Source organism: Anguilla anguilla, chromosome 8 (assembly GCF_013347855.1).
Source record: "Anguilla anguilla isolate fAngAng1 chromosome 8, fAngAng1.pri, whole genome shotgun sequence".
Taxonomy (NCBI): Eukaryota; Metazoa; Chordata; class Actinopteri; order Anguilliformes; family Anguillidae; genus Anguilla; species Anguilla anguilla.
The window spans coordinates 3793631-3814154 of NC_049208.1; the positions used below are offsets into that span (position 1 = coordinate 3793631).

Below are 20524 nucleotides of genomic sequence, written 5' to 3' on the forward strand. Positions count from 1 at the left end.
TACTTCGTACGAAGTAGAAGTTTTTGAGCAAAACGAAGCAATCAGAACAACTGACGTGGGCAGGGGCGTAGCTGACGTAGGGGACACAGCCACAGCCCCCCCCAACAACTTTAATTGAAATGTAATTCTGTTCCCCATACTCTTTCAAAACTAAATATTAGGAAAGCATTGTGGACATTTTATCACATTCACATACAAAGCAATATTATAATGACCATTTTGTCTGTTAGAACTGTGATACATACTGCATATTTACACACCTGCATATTTAAGTAGGCAGGACATTACATATACGTTACATTACAGGCATTTGGCAGACGCTCTTATCCAGAGCGACGTACAACAACGTGTATAACCATAACCAGGAACAAGTATGTCGCAAACCCTAGAGAGAAGTACCGTTCCAAGTGCAGGGAACAACCACATAGTTCAACTTGGACCCTGTAGGTTAAACTGATTAACACTAACACAAACGAGAACAGCAACAACGCAGTCTATGCAAAAATACAAGCAGTAGTTAAGACGAGTGCATTAACTAAGTCACCTACGAAACAGCTACCTAGTTACAAACCTAAGCTTACAGTCAATTTAGAGATTACAGGGAGGTAGGGAGGGATGGGGAGAGGTGTAGCCTGAAGAGGCGAGTCTTCAGTTGTCACTTGAAGTGGGTCAGTGTCTCAGCTGTTCTTACCTCCACGGGGGAGGTCATTCCACCATCGTGGGGCCAGAACAGACAGGAGACATGTTCGGGAAGTGCAGGTGCGAAGAGGGGGAGGTGCCAGGCCTCCTGAGGTAGCGGAACGGAGGGGTCTGGCTGGCATGTAGGGTTTGAAGATGTTGTGGAGGTATGCTGGGGCTGATCCAATGTTTTAAATTTGATGCGAGCCATAACAGGTAGCCAGTGGAAGGTAGTGAGTAGGGGAGTGACGTGGGAGTGTCTGGGGAGGTTGAAGACCAGATGAGCTGCAGCAGTCTGAAGGACAGCACGCCTTCAGCTAACCTAAGCTTGTGGAGCTGCGGAAGTAAGCCTGCACTGTGCATCTTGAGGGCAAAACACTGGCGCTCCCATTAAAGTCAATGGGGAATATCAGACTTTGGAAGGCAATAAAACTTCCCCAATGGTATTTTGAAACGAGATTAAGGATTGTTACGTTTTATAAGAAAAGATTGTAATAAATATTTTCCAAAAACTTCTGGACCACAACAGCTATTGTTTCACAAACTGCTACACAGAATGAAGTTTATGATCACAAAATATTATACATACATATTATGGTTGTAATAAGAATATTGGCCATGGGCCTGGGTTATTCGGGGCTTATGCCCTAAATGTTTTATTTTTTTCAGATGAGACGTTAAACCAAGGTCCTGACTCACTGTGGTCATTAAAGATCCCATGACACTTGTCGCAAAGAGTAAGGGGTTCCCCGGTGTCCTGGCGCAAAAATGGTAGCTGTGCATCACCTAGGTGGGTGCTACACATTGGTGGCAACCGGTGAGGTGAGTTCCCACTCATCACTGTAAAGCACTTTGAGCGTTCGGAAAAGTGCTATATAAATGCAATGATTCATTCATTCATTCATTCATTCATTCATTCATTCTGGCCAGCTCTGAATATTTTGCCCAGCCTCCACAAAATGTGCTTGTTTTCCACTCAAAGTCAGATTTCGTATTGCACTGGTCATGCAGATACAGTACCGTGACCAGTGCAGTGCCCCTGATGACGGCAAAACTTAATTTTGGGGGAAGGGGGGGGGGGGGCACATAGAAGGAGGATTCTTACTTGGCCTGTAGCCAATGCAAAAAAGAACAACATGTTGTTTTTACATTGCGCCTGTTCTTCTGCCTGCACGATCACAGTCAGATTGACTAATCAGGCTCTCTCTGCACGTGCAGCAGATGCTCACCAATCAGAATCTTCTTAGGCAGTACAGTTATGAGTGGGTATGACAAAAAAAACAAAAAAAAAAAACCCTGTGTGTCTCTGGGTAGTAAAACTGAAACCTGTTTTATTACAAATATGTTTCATCTCATATTCGCATAAAAGGACACACAGCTGAAAACTTCAAACTCAACTTTTGATCTCAAGACACATACACACATACTCCCATCTGGCTGGAAAGAGACTCCTGAGGAATACAGACTTTAGAAAATAAAAAATGAAGACATTTGCTTTCCTTTAAAATGTAATTTCAGACAGGCATACAAGCAGTACACACACTTGCCAGCTACATAGAGACTCCCCCAGTCATCTTAACTCTCTCCCCTCTCCTAAAATACTGAGCATTCTGTAATTCACAGAGAAGGGGTGCAAGAGTTGGCCATTTTGGTCATTATCTACCATAGTCTCCATCTTAAACCAGACCTGGGTTTAACAGATATTTGAAATACTTTACTTTTTAGATACTGGTAAAATGTGTCTTGATAAATTTCAATGAAACATGACGTTAACCAAATTGTTCAATCATATTAAGAATTTTTTTTTTTGGAAAATACTTGTGAAAACATGATTCCATCAGAAAATCTACTATAATTTTACCTCACTAGTAAGCTGGTGAGGGATTTTCATTGCTTTTGACAAAGCCACAGGTCCAGTGCTTTCTCAATACCTCCAGAGTGAAAGGGTCCACAGAATATAATATTTATACATAAAAAGAACATATGTCCAAGTTTTATTTTAATATTTACACATTTACACATTGAACATATATATGACCTTCCAAAAATATGTACAGATGAACCACACAAAGTCAAGAATTATTAAAATAAACCTTGATTACGATCATAGAGTAGAAATGTATTCCTGCATATAGTATTGCAACGGCGGCAGCATCTACATTCATTCTGCGTGCCATTCATCAATAGCAAAGGCCACTGTCCCACATTTTTCGAAACAGTGTTTTTGTGCAATTTTAGCTAGCGTCAAATTAGTCTACAGTTCGCCCATTAAAGGCTTAGCTTAACTGTATCATACTATCAACATTAGGCATCAAGTAATGGTCCCATACTCTCACACACTGCATCTTTGTTGAATTTTATGTTTCATGTTTCAGTCTGCATATTCTTCAAATGGTACCATTCACCCTTCGAGTTTTAAGGTAAGTATGGTCAAACAATGACTTTTCCAAGCAGCAGTGTTACTCCTCAAGGCACATCCACATCACAAGCCTCAAGCTGTCGTAGTTTCTTCTTTGCTAAGGTATTAAGAATGAAAGATGAATGTTAAAACATCATCCTATCAGGTCTAAAAAAAAGACATGAAAACACTTGAACAGGGAATTTAAGGAACCATGCAAGTTAATACGTAACAAAGAAAAGTACAATAAACACAATTAATCAGCACCTTAAGATTTCTTTGACTAAATATTTTAAATAAGTACCTACTTATCATAAATCAAAGTTACTGGAATTTACTAACAAAAATCATTTTCAAAATTAAGTCCCTGATGAAGGAATTTTATTTAACCAACATAAACACATGTTGGTTAAATAAACACAGCAAGGAGAAATCTGAGTGTGTGACTTTCCTATTTTTCATTTTCACAACTAAGTCCCTAAAAATTTAGAGGAAGAGGAAGGATAGCGTTTGAATGTGAGGTCTCATACCCAAATCTTGGACGAGAGGAAATTGCTCCTGTGCCAGCAACTTGAAGAAGGCAGCTTTCACAGCTTCAGCTGAATCGAGAGCTTTGTAGAGCAGCCTCATTTTATCCTGGCTGGTTGTTTCAGCCTGGATCTGACTGTTCAGCTCATTATCGACCATCTTCTTACTATAGAGAGCATCTGCTATGGAGCGTACTGTAGTAACCTTTTGAATGAGCTCTGCCCGGTGTTCATTTACAAACGTCACAGCTGGAAGAGAGAGAGGGGTTGTAAAATGCTCCATTCGATTATTGTTTCTAGTAAAAAACCAGGTACAATAATAGCCTGTGGTGCAGTAAGACTCATTTATGTTGTCAGCTGGTGTGTGTGATGCTGTTACCTCTGCACATAGCATTGCACCTGAACTGGAAAATGCTGCCATTTTCCATGATTAAAAATTTCCAGTCTTGGAGTCAACCTGCTTTACGTCTTAACAGTGCAAATACCTATTTTTAGGTATGGCAGGGTTTTCCCTACCATAGAAAGGCTTAGGCGCAGCGCCTAAGTGATTTTGCGGAACGCCGTAAGCCGAATGAACGTAAAAAGGCATTTAGGCGACATATCAGAATGAATGTAAAAATAACGGTGATGCGCTGACAAAAAAATAAATAAATAAATAAAACGGAGAGGTGGCTTCATGGTAGGCCTATTAAACACTCCGCGCTATGATGGCATTACAAATAGAAGTGGGTGATTGACTAGCATTTTTATGTTTTTATGCATGGTAGGTTAAATGCATTTACAGAATATAGCGTTCCCCCCCCCCCCCCCCCCCCCCCCCAAAAGATGGTATTTCTCGATATAATTGTGCCGCCGTGTTAACACATTACTACGGCTGCGGGTCAGGCACTCTTCACGGTAAAACATTTTTTTTAGGATAGCGCTTCTGAATTGCTCGAAAAGTGCTGCGACGGAAACAGCGATAGATTTACCGACTAGCCACATCTGTCAAAAATGTAAACAAGTAATCCAGTTTTCACGGTCGGGAAAAAATTTATGACCACGTTAGCCAGCGAAGCTAGTTAGTTGACGTTACATAAAGATACCTCGATTGAACTAACGTTAGTAGCCTATCTAACGTGGCTGGGTAACTAAACAAAGTTAGGCTGTGTTCACACGTAACGTCTTTTTCTGATGAAAACCGCTGGTCAAAGCGTTTTTTCATATATTTAAAAAAAAAAAAAAAAAAAAAACGCTGTTCCAAAATATAACTGAGAGCGCCTAAGCCCTCTGAAAACCTTGGGAAAACCCTGCGGTATGCATTTTGTTTCAACATAACATTTCTGCACATTGTAATCTTCTCTCATTTATACATACTTGCATACCATTTATGTCAACCCCCCGCATATATTATAGAAAATTTAAGTGGAGACATTCATAAAGGACATATTAGATGGACAGGTAGAAGATACAGCAGACAGTTAATGAATGAAGAATGAATGATAGAGGATATAGCAGGTAGGTTGATAGAGGATAGAGCAGGTAGATTTATAAAGGATAGAGCAGGTAGGTTGATAGATAGAGCCGGTAGGTAGGTTGATAGAGGATAGAGCAGGTAGGTTGATAGAAGATAGAGCAGGTAGGCTGATAGATAGAGCCGGTAGGTTGATAGAGGATAGAGCATGTCGGCTGATAGAGGATAGAGCAGGTAGGTTTCTAGAGGACAGAGCAGGTAGGTCGATAGAGCTGGGAGATTGAGGTATCATAGAGTAGATAGAATAAGTATGTCCAAGTCAACCTATCTTACCCAGGCGCTGGTAGAGTTTATGGTTTTTTTGTTTTAGCTGCTGAACAAATGTAGATCCTGGCTCATCTGAAGTGAGATATCTGCAAAACTGTGCCAGATCCTTCTTCTGTGAAGTCACAGTAGCCATGGACTTATTGTACACCTTTTCAAGTGTTGCCATGTTTCCGTTAACAACACTTTGGCCTGGGGGAGGGGTTGGGTTCTGATTAGCCAGCCAAAGGTACAGGGCAGCATATCATCCAATCAACAGGAAAAAAAAAGTCATGGGATGCCTACTCTCCACAACCTCTGAGTCTCCAGGGCCAGGGATTGAGCATAAAAGATCATAGCTGACTCCTCGCACCCTGACCAGTACTATTTCTAGGCTTTCCCTTCCAGAAGGTCCATTGGCACAAAACAACCGGGCAGGCACAGTTTGCCCACATGCAATAGAATCGATCAACAGAGTGGGGGGGGGGGGGGTTAGGGGAAGCATGGAAGAGAGATGGAAAGGGAGTGAGAGGGGGATATATTTGGGTAACAGAATTAATTACAATTTCAAATAAGCACATCACATAATAGTTTGTACAGTAGACCAAAAATAATATTCCAAAAGGCTTCACTAAATAAGTAAATTAATAAACTTACCTTTCTCTTTTTGTAATGTACAATAATCTGTTTGGAGAGAATGAAATAAAACAAAATGAACATTTCTTATTGGAGTCTCAGGGATCACCTGCCTGTATGTTAGTTCTGTCCAAAAAAATTTAACCAGTTGCTTTAACTTCAAAGTGTGGTGGTGGGTGCAGGTGCTCTTTTTTGGGAATAGAATTACAGATGGATCTGTGATCTATTACCTGCGCTTTGTTTGAGAACCTAATTTTGCTGTAGACCCTGGAAATACTGAAAACCTGGACTGGATTTTGGACTATGGAAATGGCACTTTCTTTTTTTTAGTTTAATAAAAGTATCTGTAAATTTACTGAATCTTGAACCAACTCCAGCAATTGTTATATTATTGCACATCTCCCTGATGTGTGGTTGCCTTTCCCCAATTTCTACTACAAAAGCTAGGCTAAAATGCTTGTGAACCAAAAGACAAGTGTAGAGACACTTAGCCTAAAACTCCTACAGGTTTAGAGAAGGAAACATGAACACTTCCACAGCATCTTCACAAGATACCGTAAAAACAAAATGAACATGTTGAGCTGAACTCAACATCAATTCAACAAAATTCCATAGAATAACATACCATTAACCAACCTTTAATCAGTTAGTGAACTTCATGAGCCGATCAGAAGCCAGTACCCACTGTTAGGGAGAATTTTAAAATGTAGGTTTCTAGCCTTGCAGCAACCTATTATATCAAGTGATTTCTGCCAAACAATAATTTTAGCGAATATTTTATCAGAATATTGAAAACCACTAACTTAAATTTAGTAATTGGAATGATTTCCCACAAAACACAGAAGAATAATGGCCACTATATTGTTTAAAGACAAAATCCAGGCTTATGGTGCATGCCTGCTAAGTGATAGCTGTTCTGTTCACAAACACCCAAGCAGTCTTCTAGTCTCTTTAATTATCACCAACAAAGTCATTTTAGTCAACTGGAAAAGTAGGAAAGAAATCTATATAAATAACAGCAACAATAAAAAATGAAAGCCAACATTTGTCTGAAACCTGGTCCATTATCCTCAAATCACTATCAATCTCCCTCTGAATTAATGCCTCACAATACACTAAATCAACACAATATGCATTGATCATATATGCACACACACTGACCCATTAAACCACACACATTACTACCACACATTACATTACAGATCCACCACATTCCTCTTCACATTCACATTCCACAATCACTTTTGTTTACTGTTTGTCTCATTTTGTTTTGTTTTGTTTACTTTGTATTACTGTCTTATTACTTTCAATTATTTTTCTCCTGTTTTGGTATGTTTTTTGATGTTTGCTGTTGTTGATGTCCCTACTATGTGTTTGTCTAATGGTTTATCAGAGCCATTCCAACTTCCCTTTCTATCTGTTTATCGATCCTATTGTTATCTGTGTGCGTGTGAATTGCTTGTTTTGGTATCAGTATCACAAAGTGTTTGGATGTTCGATGTGGGGCCACAGGAGTGGCTTACATATACTTTTTATGTATTTAAATCACTGTAATTATATAAATAAACCTGTCAATTAAAAAAGGTACACATATTTTACTTAATCCTCATTATTGTTTTCTCAAGAGTTCTTTGTACTTTTCTGTAAAAAAAAAAAAAAATGCATGTGTGCTTATTTAGTGAACAACACAGAATATTAAAAGACAGAGATGAAAATGGAACGGTTCCAACCTGATTTGCAGTGTTTCGATCCAGAGCAACCCATCTTTCTGTTCTGTTTGATAAGCTCACATCTGTTATAAAAAATGTGCTCACAACAGCTGCGGTCTAAAATCAGGCAGGAAGCAGGGTAAGCCCGCTTGCAACTTCTGAGTCAAATTAAAAAAAAATACATCATCATTTTTTGCTGTGTGATGTTTTTTTGAATGAAGCTGCTTGTTACGTAAATTACACTTTTTACTGTAAATTTATCCCTGCGGGCGAGGGTCCATGGCCCTGCTGGGCATGGAGCTGAGCTGGTTGGGACATTGGGGCTAGCTCTCGGCTGGATTCAAGCGTCACGTGCCTGTGCCTGCGGCAAAACCAGGACACGGGACGGCTGAGTCCATCTCTCCTCCAGCCGTAGTGGAGGCAGCAGGATCCGCAGCGACCAGGGAGTCCAGGAGCTGCTCATCTTTTTTGAACCTGGTGGAGGACAGATATTGTCCTCTCCAGCTCCGTGATTCCCCGCAGGGGCGTCGTAGTGGGGGGAAAAGTGGGACTGACTACCCAGGGCCCGAATGGGGGGAGGGCCCTCGAAAAGCCTGGAATGATGCGTGAGAGACATGGATCAAGAGAGGAAGGGGGCCCACAGAGACTGCTTATGTATAGGGCCCAGAATTTTGTGCTACACCCCTGATTCTTCGTTCCAGGCAGAGGCAGCCCTCTTGGCCGGACGAGGAGGTGAGTGGTGGGTGGCATGGTAGGGTGAGCACAAGATGGCCATGCGTGTCTGGAACTGCGTCTCCCGTAGCGAGCCGGATAGCAGAAAGCAGCATAAAATGGTCGTCTGCAGCACAGTCTTATAATAAAAAGGCTATAATACCAGGATGATTGGTCCAAAACAACAAATAGATGAAATAATTAAATGCTAAAATCATGCAGATTGTTTTAGCAGCCAACTCTGACTGCAGCCATCTTTATTTCCCATCATGCATGGGAGGCAAAAAATGACAACGGCCTTTTTTAGACGATGACGACCGCTTTATAACATTTGCAGCTCATTTGTAACAAGTACAGGATATGCACTTACCCTGTTGATGGTGTAGAGGGCCTTTGATCTGCACTGAAAACGTGAGGGAGGGGTACGATCACGTCACTGCCAGAAACTGCTGGTTACCTTGCCGTTTCACTGCAGTAACCACTTCCTCGCTCACTCATTCATGCATAAGGGGTCAACCAGGGACCTCATTGAGACATTTCTGTCTTTCTGAAAACCGCAACACTTCCACAACTGTGCGCACTGAGCTCAGAGCTCAATGTCTAGGCTATATCTGAATATGTCACAGACATGAAAAAAAATATAAATATTATTTTTTTAAAATATTTTAGCAATTGCATGTTATTAAAGGAGAAAGTGGAGGCTACATGTGTACTATATAGTCATAGCAGAAACCCAATATAGGCTATAATTATAATGAAATGAAATCAAACATTCTATTATTGATGGCCATTATCTAAGGCAAACTCAATGTAGAAAGATAGGGCTGGCAGTAGCAGCGCCGCAGCAGCAACGCTGGCGTAGTGGGGGGGGGAAAGTGGGACTGACTACCCAGGGCCCGAATGGGGGGAGGGCCCTCGAAAAGCCTGGAATGATGCGTGAGAGACATGGATCAAGAGAGGAAGGGGGCCCACAGAGACTGCTTATGTATAGGGCCCAGAATTTTGTGCTACACCCCTGATTCTTCGTTCCAGGCAGAGGCAGCCCTCTTGGCCGGACGAGGAGGTGAGTGGTGGGTGGCATGGTAGGGTGAGCACAAGATGGCCATGCGTGTCTGGAACTGCGTCTCCCGTAGCGAGCCGGATAGCAGAAAGCAGCATAAAATGGTCGTCTGCAGCACAGTCTTATAATAAAAAGGCTATAATACCAGGATGATCCGTCTAAAACAACAAATAGATTAAATAATAAAATGCTAAAATCATGCAGATTGTTTTAGCAGCCAACTCTGACTGCAGCCATCTTTATTTCCCATCATGCATGGGAGGCAAAAAATGACAACGGCCTTTTTTAGACGATGACGACCGCTTTATAACATTTGCAGCTCATTTGTAACAAGTGCAGGATATGCACTTACCCTGTTGATGCTGTAGAGGGCCTTTGATCTGCACTGAAAACGTGAGGGAGGGGTACGATCACGTCACTGCCAGAAACTGCTGGTTACCTTGCCGTTTCACTGCAGTAACCACTTCCTCGCTCACTCTTGCATGCATAAGGGGTCAACCAGGGGCCTCATTGAGACGATTCTGTCTTTCTGAAAACTGCAACACTTCCACAACCGTGTGCATTGAGCTCAGAGCTCAATGTCTAGGCTATATCTGAATCGCATAAAAACACGTTTTCAACGTACAAAAACGTCATTTCTTTTTGCAAAGCGTTTTATTATGAGAGTGAGAAATGCGAAGTGACCCTGTAAGAAACGGTTGTGGATTATGGCTATCCTTATGTGAATTTGTACAGTCTGATGAGCGTGTACTGTTCAGCAGTTTCGGTTTGCTATGTCTGTAAAACAGTGGCTGTGACAAAGGATGTGGTGGCGAAAGCCACAACAGTGTGAGAGAAATTAGGATGGAATGATGAAATTGCGTAGTTGAAACAGTATGTTTTTAGCAGAATGGGCATGTAGGTGAAGTTTGACATGATCACAAACTATAGTGCGGAGTAAATAAAGTGACCATGAGCGAGCTTAGTTTCCTTATTGAACGGTATATATAACAGTCGCTATAAAGCATTAGCTGTTGAAGTGGAGGGTTAAGTAACATGTGAAATCTATTGCACTAATGTGCTTTTCTCATGTTCAGTACTAGTGGTTATACTTATGAGTGAGTCATGATTTTAAATGTAATGTTTTAATGGGGAGTTGCAGAACGTACATATGTAGTAATTGTCTGTATGTGGCTAGATAGAGAACAGGGCGAGGTAACATTAATGTAGAAACGTGGCGTTTGCGGATAAGAAGGTTTTGTACGGTAGCCAAGTGAAGAAATATAGTTAGTAGAAATGGCACAGTGGTGAACTGGTGTAACTTTTTAATAAAAGGAATGCATTTGCCGTCATGAAATGCATATGGGTGGCCGTGAGTGAGTTTTGGTAAAGAAAATATAAAAGCGTAAGAAAACGTTAGTGTAAAAGAGGAAATTATCTGCCTGAGGGCGAGGCGAGATTCAATCCTTCAACCGGAGGTTTATCTGTCTGTGACTTTGTTAATGCAGCACCATGACATAGCTATGCAATGCGTGAAATGTCATTAGCAAACCTGTCCGTGGTTTTAAAGAAGAACACAGGCCTTGTAATATTGTAGCCGGTTAATAACTGAACGTGCAGTGTATACGTTCGGTGAATGGCGGGTAGATATGGTGCAAAAGCAATAATTGAGAAGTAGTAGACAATTATTAGTGAGGGTTAAAGAAATGTGTCCCTAGCTGGGCTTGAACCTAGGACCTCATGTTCCCAAGACTGTAACCTTACCACTAGGCCACAGGCAGATTAACTGTTTAAACAGGAAATGTGTCAGAGTAAAAAGGTATGGGTATTTTGCGTGTGTATGCGAGTTTTTAATTGGGTCGTGAGGGTGAGGATTTGGCTGATGTTGGTAAAATGTCAGGAGACATGTTGTTAGTGGAAAAATAAGAATGAGAAGAAGAAGAAGAAAGAGAAGAAGAAGGAGAAAACGCAAAATCCCCTTAGTTTGGGGCTTTATTGTGTGGACATGTGAAGTTGTTTATGAAATCTGTCTGTTGAAATGGGGTCAGAATGTACAGAATCTAATGTTTTTAAGGGCTGAGTGTCTGAGTGGTTATTTCTGTGGGAAACCCTGATAAGTGCCAAACTCTCTGTGCTGTATAGGTATGGGGGCATGCCCCCGCCAAGGCGTAACTTGGCGGGATGGCATACCTGCCATCCCAATATGTCACAGACATGAAAAAAATATAAATATTATTTTTTAAAACTATTTTAGCAATTGCATGTTATTAAAGGAGAAAGTGGAGGCTACATGTGTACTATATAGTCATAGCAGAAACCCAATGTGGGCTATAATTATAATGAAATGAAATCAAACATTCTATTATTGATGGCCATTATCGAAGGCAAACTCAATGTAGAAAGATAGGGCTGGCAGTAGCAGCGCCGCAGCAGCAATGCTGGTTGTGTGGACACGCACATGCGAGCGAGCCGCAGCAGTTCGGCGAGGTAGCCGTCACGCGCAGGCGAGGTAAGCGGTGTGCACGGGCTTTACACTCCGGATTCTGTAGTGACAACCGTTATCCTCTAGATGGCAATAGCAGCCTTATCCTACATCGAGATTACATTTGTGTTCAGGCATTCTGCAAGAACAGATTTGATTTTAATTTTTAATTACTTTTTAACTTTGTTTTTTCCATTTAGAGAAAATCTACACACAATACATACTTTTATGTGGATGACTGTTTACCAACCAGTCTAGTTGAAATAGTTTGTATGTCCGATCTCTGTGCTATTGTGTTATGATTTCTTTTTAGCTTTTCATTAGATCCAATAATATTTCCTTTTGCTCTTGTATCTGTCTTCGTATGCAATGTGTTTTTTCAGCTAGTATCTAGGTAAAATGTGATTTGTTGATTTGAAGACACGACTACACAGACTGAGTGTCGCCCACTGTGATGTCACTGATACTGACTCATCGATGTGGGCCAATCGGAGGCCATATGAAATGTCCTCCGGTTTGTTTTATTCTCCTATGTACCTTTCTTCCCTTCGGTGCCTGGATGTGAAATCGATGCAAATGCTGTGATCCACAGGAGCCTGACCCTTCTTTGACACTGAGAAATAAAGCCCGATTTAAGCGAAGCCCCACTCACGACCGACCCCTTTAAAGCCTGTTAAGCTCATCGTTCTCCATTGAGTACTTCGGCAGTGACATTTATTGTCGATTCAATTGGGCTGCGAAGGTTTTTCGTTCGAATCTCTGACGGTTAAATCACGGCCCGTCTCCCGTACATCCCATAATCATCCTGAATTTCCCTAAGGGAACTTCCCTACGGGATCAATAAAGTTTCTATCTATCTATCTATAATCTCTGGGGGAGGTGCTATATCTGCAGATACACTTTAATGACCGGTAGCTATGCCGTTTCTCTACCTTCACTTGTGTTAAAAAAAAAAAAAAAAAAATTTTTTAAATCACAGGTAATGGTTCTGTCAGGTGTCCGAGTGTTTTTGTACTCTAGTCCACTCTGTGCCTACAGGTGTGTGACTCAGTTCTCACTGCCCTGTCTCTTTTGTAGTTGTTGTGTGCGGTTTTTAAAATCTCATGAATTATTTTTGTCTTATAATAGCTGTAAACTGTTTTTAATGTCACATCCACTCGGTGATTATGTATATCGTGTGCTGTATCTTCAGGAAATAGTTTGTTGCTTCACTTGCTTGTAACGTAGGTGTTAATGTATGCTACTTTTGCTCACCTGCCCAGGGACTGGGGATGGAAATTAGCCGTTATGCTACATCGCTGTGTAGGGCATCGGATTTCAACCTCGAAGTCGAGGTTTATTATGCGCGGACGGTCCCTGTTACATGAACTTAAAATAAATAAATAAAATAAATACATTTGTTGTGAGTGCAGCAGAATCCAGCTGTGCGGTGAGCTCCAGGGCACAGTAAATATCCAGAACAACGATGCAGGGCAGGTCTCCTCGGTCGTGACTCGTGACACACTTCGGGCTGCATGGTCTAACGGATAGACCCCGAGCGCTCGCTTCGATGACGGAGTCAGTTGGACGAACCTGGTTGTTGGAGCTGAAACGCCGTTACCCCGTAATTATAATCACTGTGCCGCAAGTGTGATGGATATCTGTGCGGGTGGGCGTGTGTGTGTGTGTGTGTGCTTGTGTATCATCGCATTGATGGGACGTGGGCCTAAAAATACAGCACATTTCTTTTTTGGTTTTGGCAGTTTTTTACCGGAGGTATATTTCCTAGACCTGTCATCTCCCTGTAGCCTACGTTCATATCTCCTGTTTAAATCGGGGAGGGGAGACAATACTTGCTATCTAGCCAGCAGGAGAACTCCGAGCCCAGTGATGAGCTGGGAAATCTGTAAATTAATAACATAGGCCTATACATAGCCTAGTGTACTGAAAGTGAGCTGCTGTGGCCAATTATGCTTCCTTTTCGTTCTTTTCGGTCCGATGTGTTGCGTTATCGGCCCGGCTGGCTGTGACGTTCGTTTTGACGACCGTTTGCTAATGATTCCCCCCCCCCGGTCTGCAGCTTAGCGCCGTCTGGGCTGGGCGCCGCTCGTGGTGCTGATGCCTGCCTTGACCTACTTTCCCCGTCGCCTAACTCGTGCGGTCCAGCACACTGTCGGCTGGGAAATATCTGGGCCTAATGGAGCAGTGTGTGCAGACAGTTTTTCCCTGCTTCTGAGCGCGAGAGGGGGCGTAAAAAATAAAAATAAATAAATAAATAAATAAATAAACGATCCTGAACAGGGGCTCCATCATTACTAGCTTCCTCCACTGCCTGGAGGAACTAGACATTTCTGGGTTATAAAACGGACTCGCAGTCAAATCACCTGCCCTGCCGCGTGCATCATGCACGTGACGTATGCAACGCAACAAACGCCGGGCCTGTGGAATTACGCGGGTGAGGCCCGCACACGCGTGCGGTGTTTGGAAGCTGGACGGCGGAGGTTGTGAGGCAGGAGAACGTGCATGAATGAGCAGGTGTGCGGAGTTCATCACGGGGCCTAATTTTCAATCAGGCGTCAGGGCGCCAGTACAGCCTGTGGCGCCAATGCTGGTGGTAGTAAATGCGTATAGCCGTCATCAACCCCCCCAACACACACACACACACCCCTCACACACACACACACCCCACACACACACACACCCCACACGCACACACACACACACCCTACACACACACACACACCCCTCACACCCTACACCCACACACACACCCCACACACCCCCCACACACACCCCACACCCATACACACACACACACCCCACACCCATACACACCCTACACACACCCCACACCCATACACACCCATACACACCCCACACACACCCTACACACACCCCACACCCATACACACCCACACACACACACACCCCCCACACACACACACACCCCCCACACACACCCTACACCCATACACACCCACACACACACACACCCCCCACACACACCCTACACCCACACACACACACACCCCACACCCATACACACCCCACACACACCCTACACACACCCCACACCCATACACACCCACACACACACACACCCCCCACACACACCCTACACCCATACACACCCATACACACCCACACACACCCTACACACACCCCACACCCATACACACCCACACACACCCTACACCCATACACACCCACACACACACACACACCCTACACCCATACACACCCACACCCCCCACACACACCCTACACCCATACACACACACACCCCCCACACACACCCCACACCCATACACACCCACACACCCCACACCCATACACCCTACACCCACACACACACCCCTCACACACACACACCCCACACCCATACACACCCACACACCCCACACCCACACACACACCCCTCACACACACACACCCCACACCCATACACACACACACACACACACCCCACACCCATACACACACACACACACACACACCCATACACACCCACACACCCCACTCGCACACATACACACACAATCCACACACCGTACACCCACACACACACCCATACACACACCCCACACCCATACACAACCACACACCCCACACGCCCACACACACTCCACACACACACCCCACACCCCACTCGCACTCATACACACACACCCACAACCTACACCAACACACACACCCTACACACTCACACAGACAGAGCAGGGCGGTTAACCTGCAGTACATTTAGTGACTATTCCTGATTATATGTGTAAAACGGCAGCTGCGGTGTTCGAGACCCCCGCCCCCACCCCCTCCACCACCGCGATGATTAACTGCGGTACAATAATTTCCCCCCAACACCCTGGTGCCCCCGGAGCGGACACGCACCGAACACACGCAGACGCGGGGAACACTCTCCAGGTACACTTACCTGCAAATCATCATCACTGTCTCTTCATTCTCCTCCATGACAATCATTTTAATTATTGTTATTTTCATCTAGACATGTCTATTTTTAAGCCTGGTCAAAGTTACCGTGCGTGTGTCAGATACATACTGATGGGGGAAAAAAAAGAAACCGCACACTCTCATTGTGGCTGATAGTCGACCATTCATTTAACCATTCAGTTCTCGTTGTTAATGTTAATCAGTTTAACCTTCAGGGTCCAAGTTGAACTATGCGGTTGTTCCCTGCACTTGGACCGGTACTTCTCTCTAGGGGTTTCGTCATACTTGTTCCTGGTTATGGTTATGCACTTTGTTGTACGTCGCTCTGGATAAGAGCATCTGCCAAATGCCTGTAATGTAATGTAATGTAACAATGAACAAAGATTAAGGAAGGTCAACGACATCGTTAACATGTAAACAATGTACATGAGCAACAAGTAAGCAAAAGTGGACTGTGAAACACCAGAAAACCAGTAACATTCATTAAGTGGCTGTGTCTGTTGTGGTGAGATGTGTTTCTGGGCATTAAGTGGAGGACCGTGTCTTCTGACGCTGCGAATCAGCACATCCCACACACGTTCTATCGGGTTCGGATCAGGGGAGTAGGGAGGCCAAGGCAGCGCCCGTACGCCTGCATCCCAAAGTGCATCTGTGACCACTCCAGCTGTGTGTGGCCTGGCATTGTCCCGTCGTAAGGTCTGTGTTTATTTGTTTTATGTTTATTACACATTGTTGCGTTCCTTTTTTTCTCCCCCTCAGTGTATATATGTCAAAGTATCTAAGTCTACATGCCTTCTTTATATGACAGAAAACGTGCGAGAGCCTTGCAAAATAAAACATCCTGTTTCATTGTTTTTTTTAAATGATTTTGTTGTACAGTATAGCATTTCTATGGTATGAACTATTGAACAGGGAACCCAGGAAAACACACACACACACACAGCTCTCTCTCTCTCTACATCTTCTTGCTCTTCCTCTCTCTCTCTCCCCTCTTGTCCAGTATGCCCCCTCTCTTGCTCTCCCTCCCCCTTTATCCTTCTCTCTCTCTCTCTCCCTTTTTCTTAGATTACACTAAATCATCCAACTCTTGTTTTGAGAGTGATTTGTGTAGGGAAGCTTTCAAGCAGGATTAAAAAGAGCATGGTTGACAGGCTCAGACAGTGACTGTGCTTTTAGTGTGAAATCACATCCTTTTATTCTTCAGATGTTTTTTTCTTTTTTTAAAATCAGGGACGGGATGCTGTCCTGTCAAACATTTTCTTGATGTGTATTAATCTATCAGCTTTAGCAGCATGTCTTAAAATAGACTGGGGTGAACTTTGTGTTAAGAGCAATTTACAGCGGCTATTTCAGATACCATAAAGCACCATATGGACAGCACTGTGGTGTTTGTGGCTACACTTCCAGGTCAGTTTGAGACTTCAAATCGAATTTATTTACTTGCCGATTGATAATATGCACCATTTGAAACTAGGTGAGTGTATTCAGAAATGCCTCTGTTGAACAGATAAAGAAAAAATGGTTATTAACTGGTTATGAAAAGTTCTTTTTAAATTTTTTTTTAGTGTCTTCTGTTTTTATGTTATTTTGTTTTTCTTTTGGGGTTTTCTCAGTGATGCTTTAAATGATTAATTTTTGGAGTTTTGGGTGTGGGTAAAGCCACAGAAGTCATCTCAAGGAATTATGGGACAACGGGAATATGCCTCGAACCGATTGTGAAATTAAACCGGGTTTTCCCAAGCAGAAAGTCTCTGCAGTAGTATTTTGGGAAAAATCACATAATGTTCAGATGGAGAGATGATCAGATAAAAGGCACAGAGGCCTCTTTCTCTCTCCATCTGTGGGGTCTGTTGTTTCTCTGTTCCACCGCATAACCCCCCACCTCTCCATATCCCTGTCTTCTGGACACCCCCCCCCCCCTCCAAAAAAAAAAAAAAAACTCCACTCATTATTGTTTGAAATGTGAGACAACATAGATGCCTCAAGACTCTAGAACTCTGTCTCCTTGACAACTGTCACTAAGCAACTATCACTTGGCAAAGCATACCTGCTGCACTCAAACCCCCAAGCCCCCCCTGCCCCCCATCCGCCCCCCCCCCCTTGGCTCTGAGGAGTTTATCCCACTTACGAAACTCCTCATCCGTGCGCTCTCGCCACATCCCCGCTTCTGTGAGGCTGCAGCTGCTCGGGCTCCATTTCACATCTCAGCCGCAGCATTCTCAGCTGCATTCAAAAAAACCGTCGCCGGGTCACGCCAGGAAACGCGAGACAGGAAAAGGGACAGGAAGTACAGAGAGAGCGCGCGCGCACGCCCCGACCGTGCGCACAGTCCCCCGAGCCATTCAGTGTCACAGCTGCGACTCAGAGCTTCCTGTTCAGAGACACAGGAAATAGGGCAGAGGGACGTGTCAAATTACTGCCGCTCAGACCCCAAATCTGTGTGCGTATGAAATCATACTTCACAACAAATGATGCTTCAAGAGTGTGCGTGTCTGTGTGTGTGTGTGTGTGTGTGTGCGTGTGTGTGTGCACGTGCATGTGTGTGAGTTTGCGTATGTGTCACCTGTCATCCCTCATAGTTCCATTCGTCTTGGACAAGTTGAGAGCCATTCTCAGTACTATGCTTTGTTAAGCTAAAATGAACAACAACAACAAAAAGAAATTAATAAAATATTACCCTACTGTGTTAAATGACTTAAAAGTATATCAAAATACTCAGATGTTGGATTCTTAGCTCATTAATGCAGACTGATGCTCTGTGACTGAGCTGCATGTCCCTGGAGCTCAGTTTCATCCCAGAGAGGCCCCGCCCACTCCACCCACCCACCCAATCACAGCCAACTGCACTTACCTGTCACACCCACCAATTCTGCCCATCCAATCACATCCACCAACTCTGCTCATCCAATCACACCCACCAACTCTGCCGATACTGCCCATCCAAGCACACCCAACCGACCAGCCACCAACTCTGCCCACCCTAGACAACCCCCTCCACCCACCCACCCACCCAACCTCAGCTAACTCCGCCCACCAACCACGCCCACCCAGCCAGCCATACCCAACTCTGCCCACCCAATTCAAACAACAATCAAAAAAACTAAAACACACGACAAAGCATTTCAAACAAACTGGATTTTAATATTCCAACATTGAAAGAGCATGTGGCCCAAATGGCGACTGGTACCAAGACTCAGCTGCCAGATGCCCTGCACGCAACGCTCCCACAACGCTCACACAACGCTCGTGCAATGCTCCCACAACTCTCCCAGAACGCTCACACAACGCTCCCACAACTCTCCCAGAACGCTCACACAACGCTCCCACAACTCTCCCAGAACGCTCACACAACGCTCCTGCAATGCTCCTACAACGCTCACGCAACGCTCCCGAGACGTTTGCGGCCGAGCCGCCAGGGCTAAACGCTGTGGGGAGCGTCCATCGCGCTCCACGCTGCTTTCACGCACTGTCTTGCTCGGGTATAAAAATTGATGTGCTGAGATTGGTGGAGGAGGAGGAGGGGTGGAGGAGGAAGGACGGGTGTGAATACGGGCAGCAGTGCAGTGTAATGGGTAAGGGACTGAAACTGTAACCCAAAGGTCACGGGTTCGATTCCCGGGTAGGACTCTGCCATTGCCCCTCAAGCAAGGCGCTGCTGTATAAATGGACGCTATGTAAAAAGGTGCAGGCATTTAGCAGACACTCTTATCCAGAGATTTACAGAGCATTGCATCCATTTATATGGCTGGATATATACTGGAGCAATGCAGGTTAAGCGCCTTGCTCAAGGGTACAACGGCATTGTCCTACCGGGGAATCGAACCTATGACCACGCTAAATACCTGTAATGTAATATAGACCTATAGACTTCTATTATCAGCTCTTTTCCTTTTTTTTTTTTTTCTCCTTTCTCGCCATCTTCTGGCAGGGCGCTAGTGGAGGGGGGGTTTGCTGTCACGGTCAGTACCAGCGTTCTACATTAACGTAGCACACAAGCAGCAGGACCGATCAGTTCTGTTCCTGGAGGAGGTGGTGGTGGCGTGGTGCGCAAATATTTGCTTTCGCTAATGTCCCCCGGGGCTCATTGCGTGATGAGTCGCAGGCATCGATGCCGGCTCGCTCGCCGAAGAGGCCAGTGCTTCTCAGCACTCGGTCCTGGGGGACCCCCCTGTGCATTGCTGGCTTTCGCTCCAGTCAATCTCTTGCTCAATCAAGGTCGCTGGACACGTTTCATTTTAAAGTTAATATTTCCCTTAAACTTGTTTAACGAAACGCAGGTTTGGCTTGTTATTATCATTTCTCCTTTGTGTTTTAAATTCTTTGTTATCTGTGGTTAGTTTTAATGCATGCGTGTCCACACTTTCACCAACTAGGGGCCTGTTTATTCACCTCGGTCTTTAATGTCATCGGTTTATTTTATTTTTAACATCTCTCTGCGTAATCACTGGAAACGTAGCACGATGCGAACACGGGACTTTTAGTCTTCATGGCACGCACAGCTAATTTCTGACACGATGTGGCTTCAGAGGGTAAACGGTCCCTCAAACGTGAAAAACGATGCGCGCGTGAACGCTCGTTAAAATTCAGGAATCGCAGTTGTGGCTGGAACAGGACAAAAGGACCAGCGTACACAACGGGGACCAAACCCGAGAACCACTGGATTA

The 20524-nt window shown here is 44.1% G+C and overlaps 1 protein-coding gene across 2 annotated transcripts; it reads right to left on the reverse strand.

The window, feature by feature from the left end:
- Positions 1-1992: 1992 nt before the first annotated feature.
- LOC118233991 (apoptosis-associated speck-like protein containing a CARD) lies at positions 1993-6305 on the reverse strand. Of its 2 annotated transcripts, XR_004766592.1 has the most exons (4): positions 6017-6305; positions 5390-5572; positions 3607-3852; positions 1993-3194 (listed from the first exon to the last, which is right to left on the reverse strand). XR_004766592.1 is itself a non-coding variant. In XM_035430219.1 (3 exons), the coding sequence occupies exons 1-3, from the start codon at positions 5547-5549 to the stop codon at positions 3145-3147; spliced, it is 456 nt and encodes a 151-aa protein (XP_035286110.1). In that variant the 5' UTR covers positions 5550-5618; the 3' UTR covers positions 1993-3144. The 2 variants fall into 2 exon arrangements, 1 of the variants encoding a protein (XP_035286110.1); XM_035430219.1 differs by lacking the exon at positions 6017-6305 and having other exon boundaries at positions 5390-5618.
- Positions 6306-20524: the final 14219 nt, after the last annotated feature.

Coding starts and splice junctions, on each gene's coding strand:
- LOC118233991 (XM_035430219.1), bottom strand. CDS start 5,549: ATGGCAACACTTGAAAAGGTGTACAATAAGTCCATGGCTACTGTGACT. Junction 3,853..5,389: donor TAAACTCTACCAGCGCCTGG/GTAAGATAGGTT, acceptor TCTCTCTTCCAG/CTGTGACGTTTGTAAATGAA. Junction 3,195..3,606: donor TCCTCTCGTCCAAGATTTGG/GTATGAGACCTC, acceptor TTAATACCTTAG/CAAAGAAGAAACTACGACAG.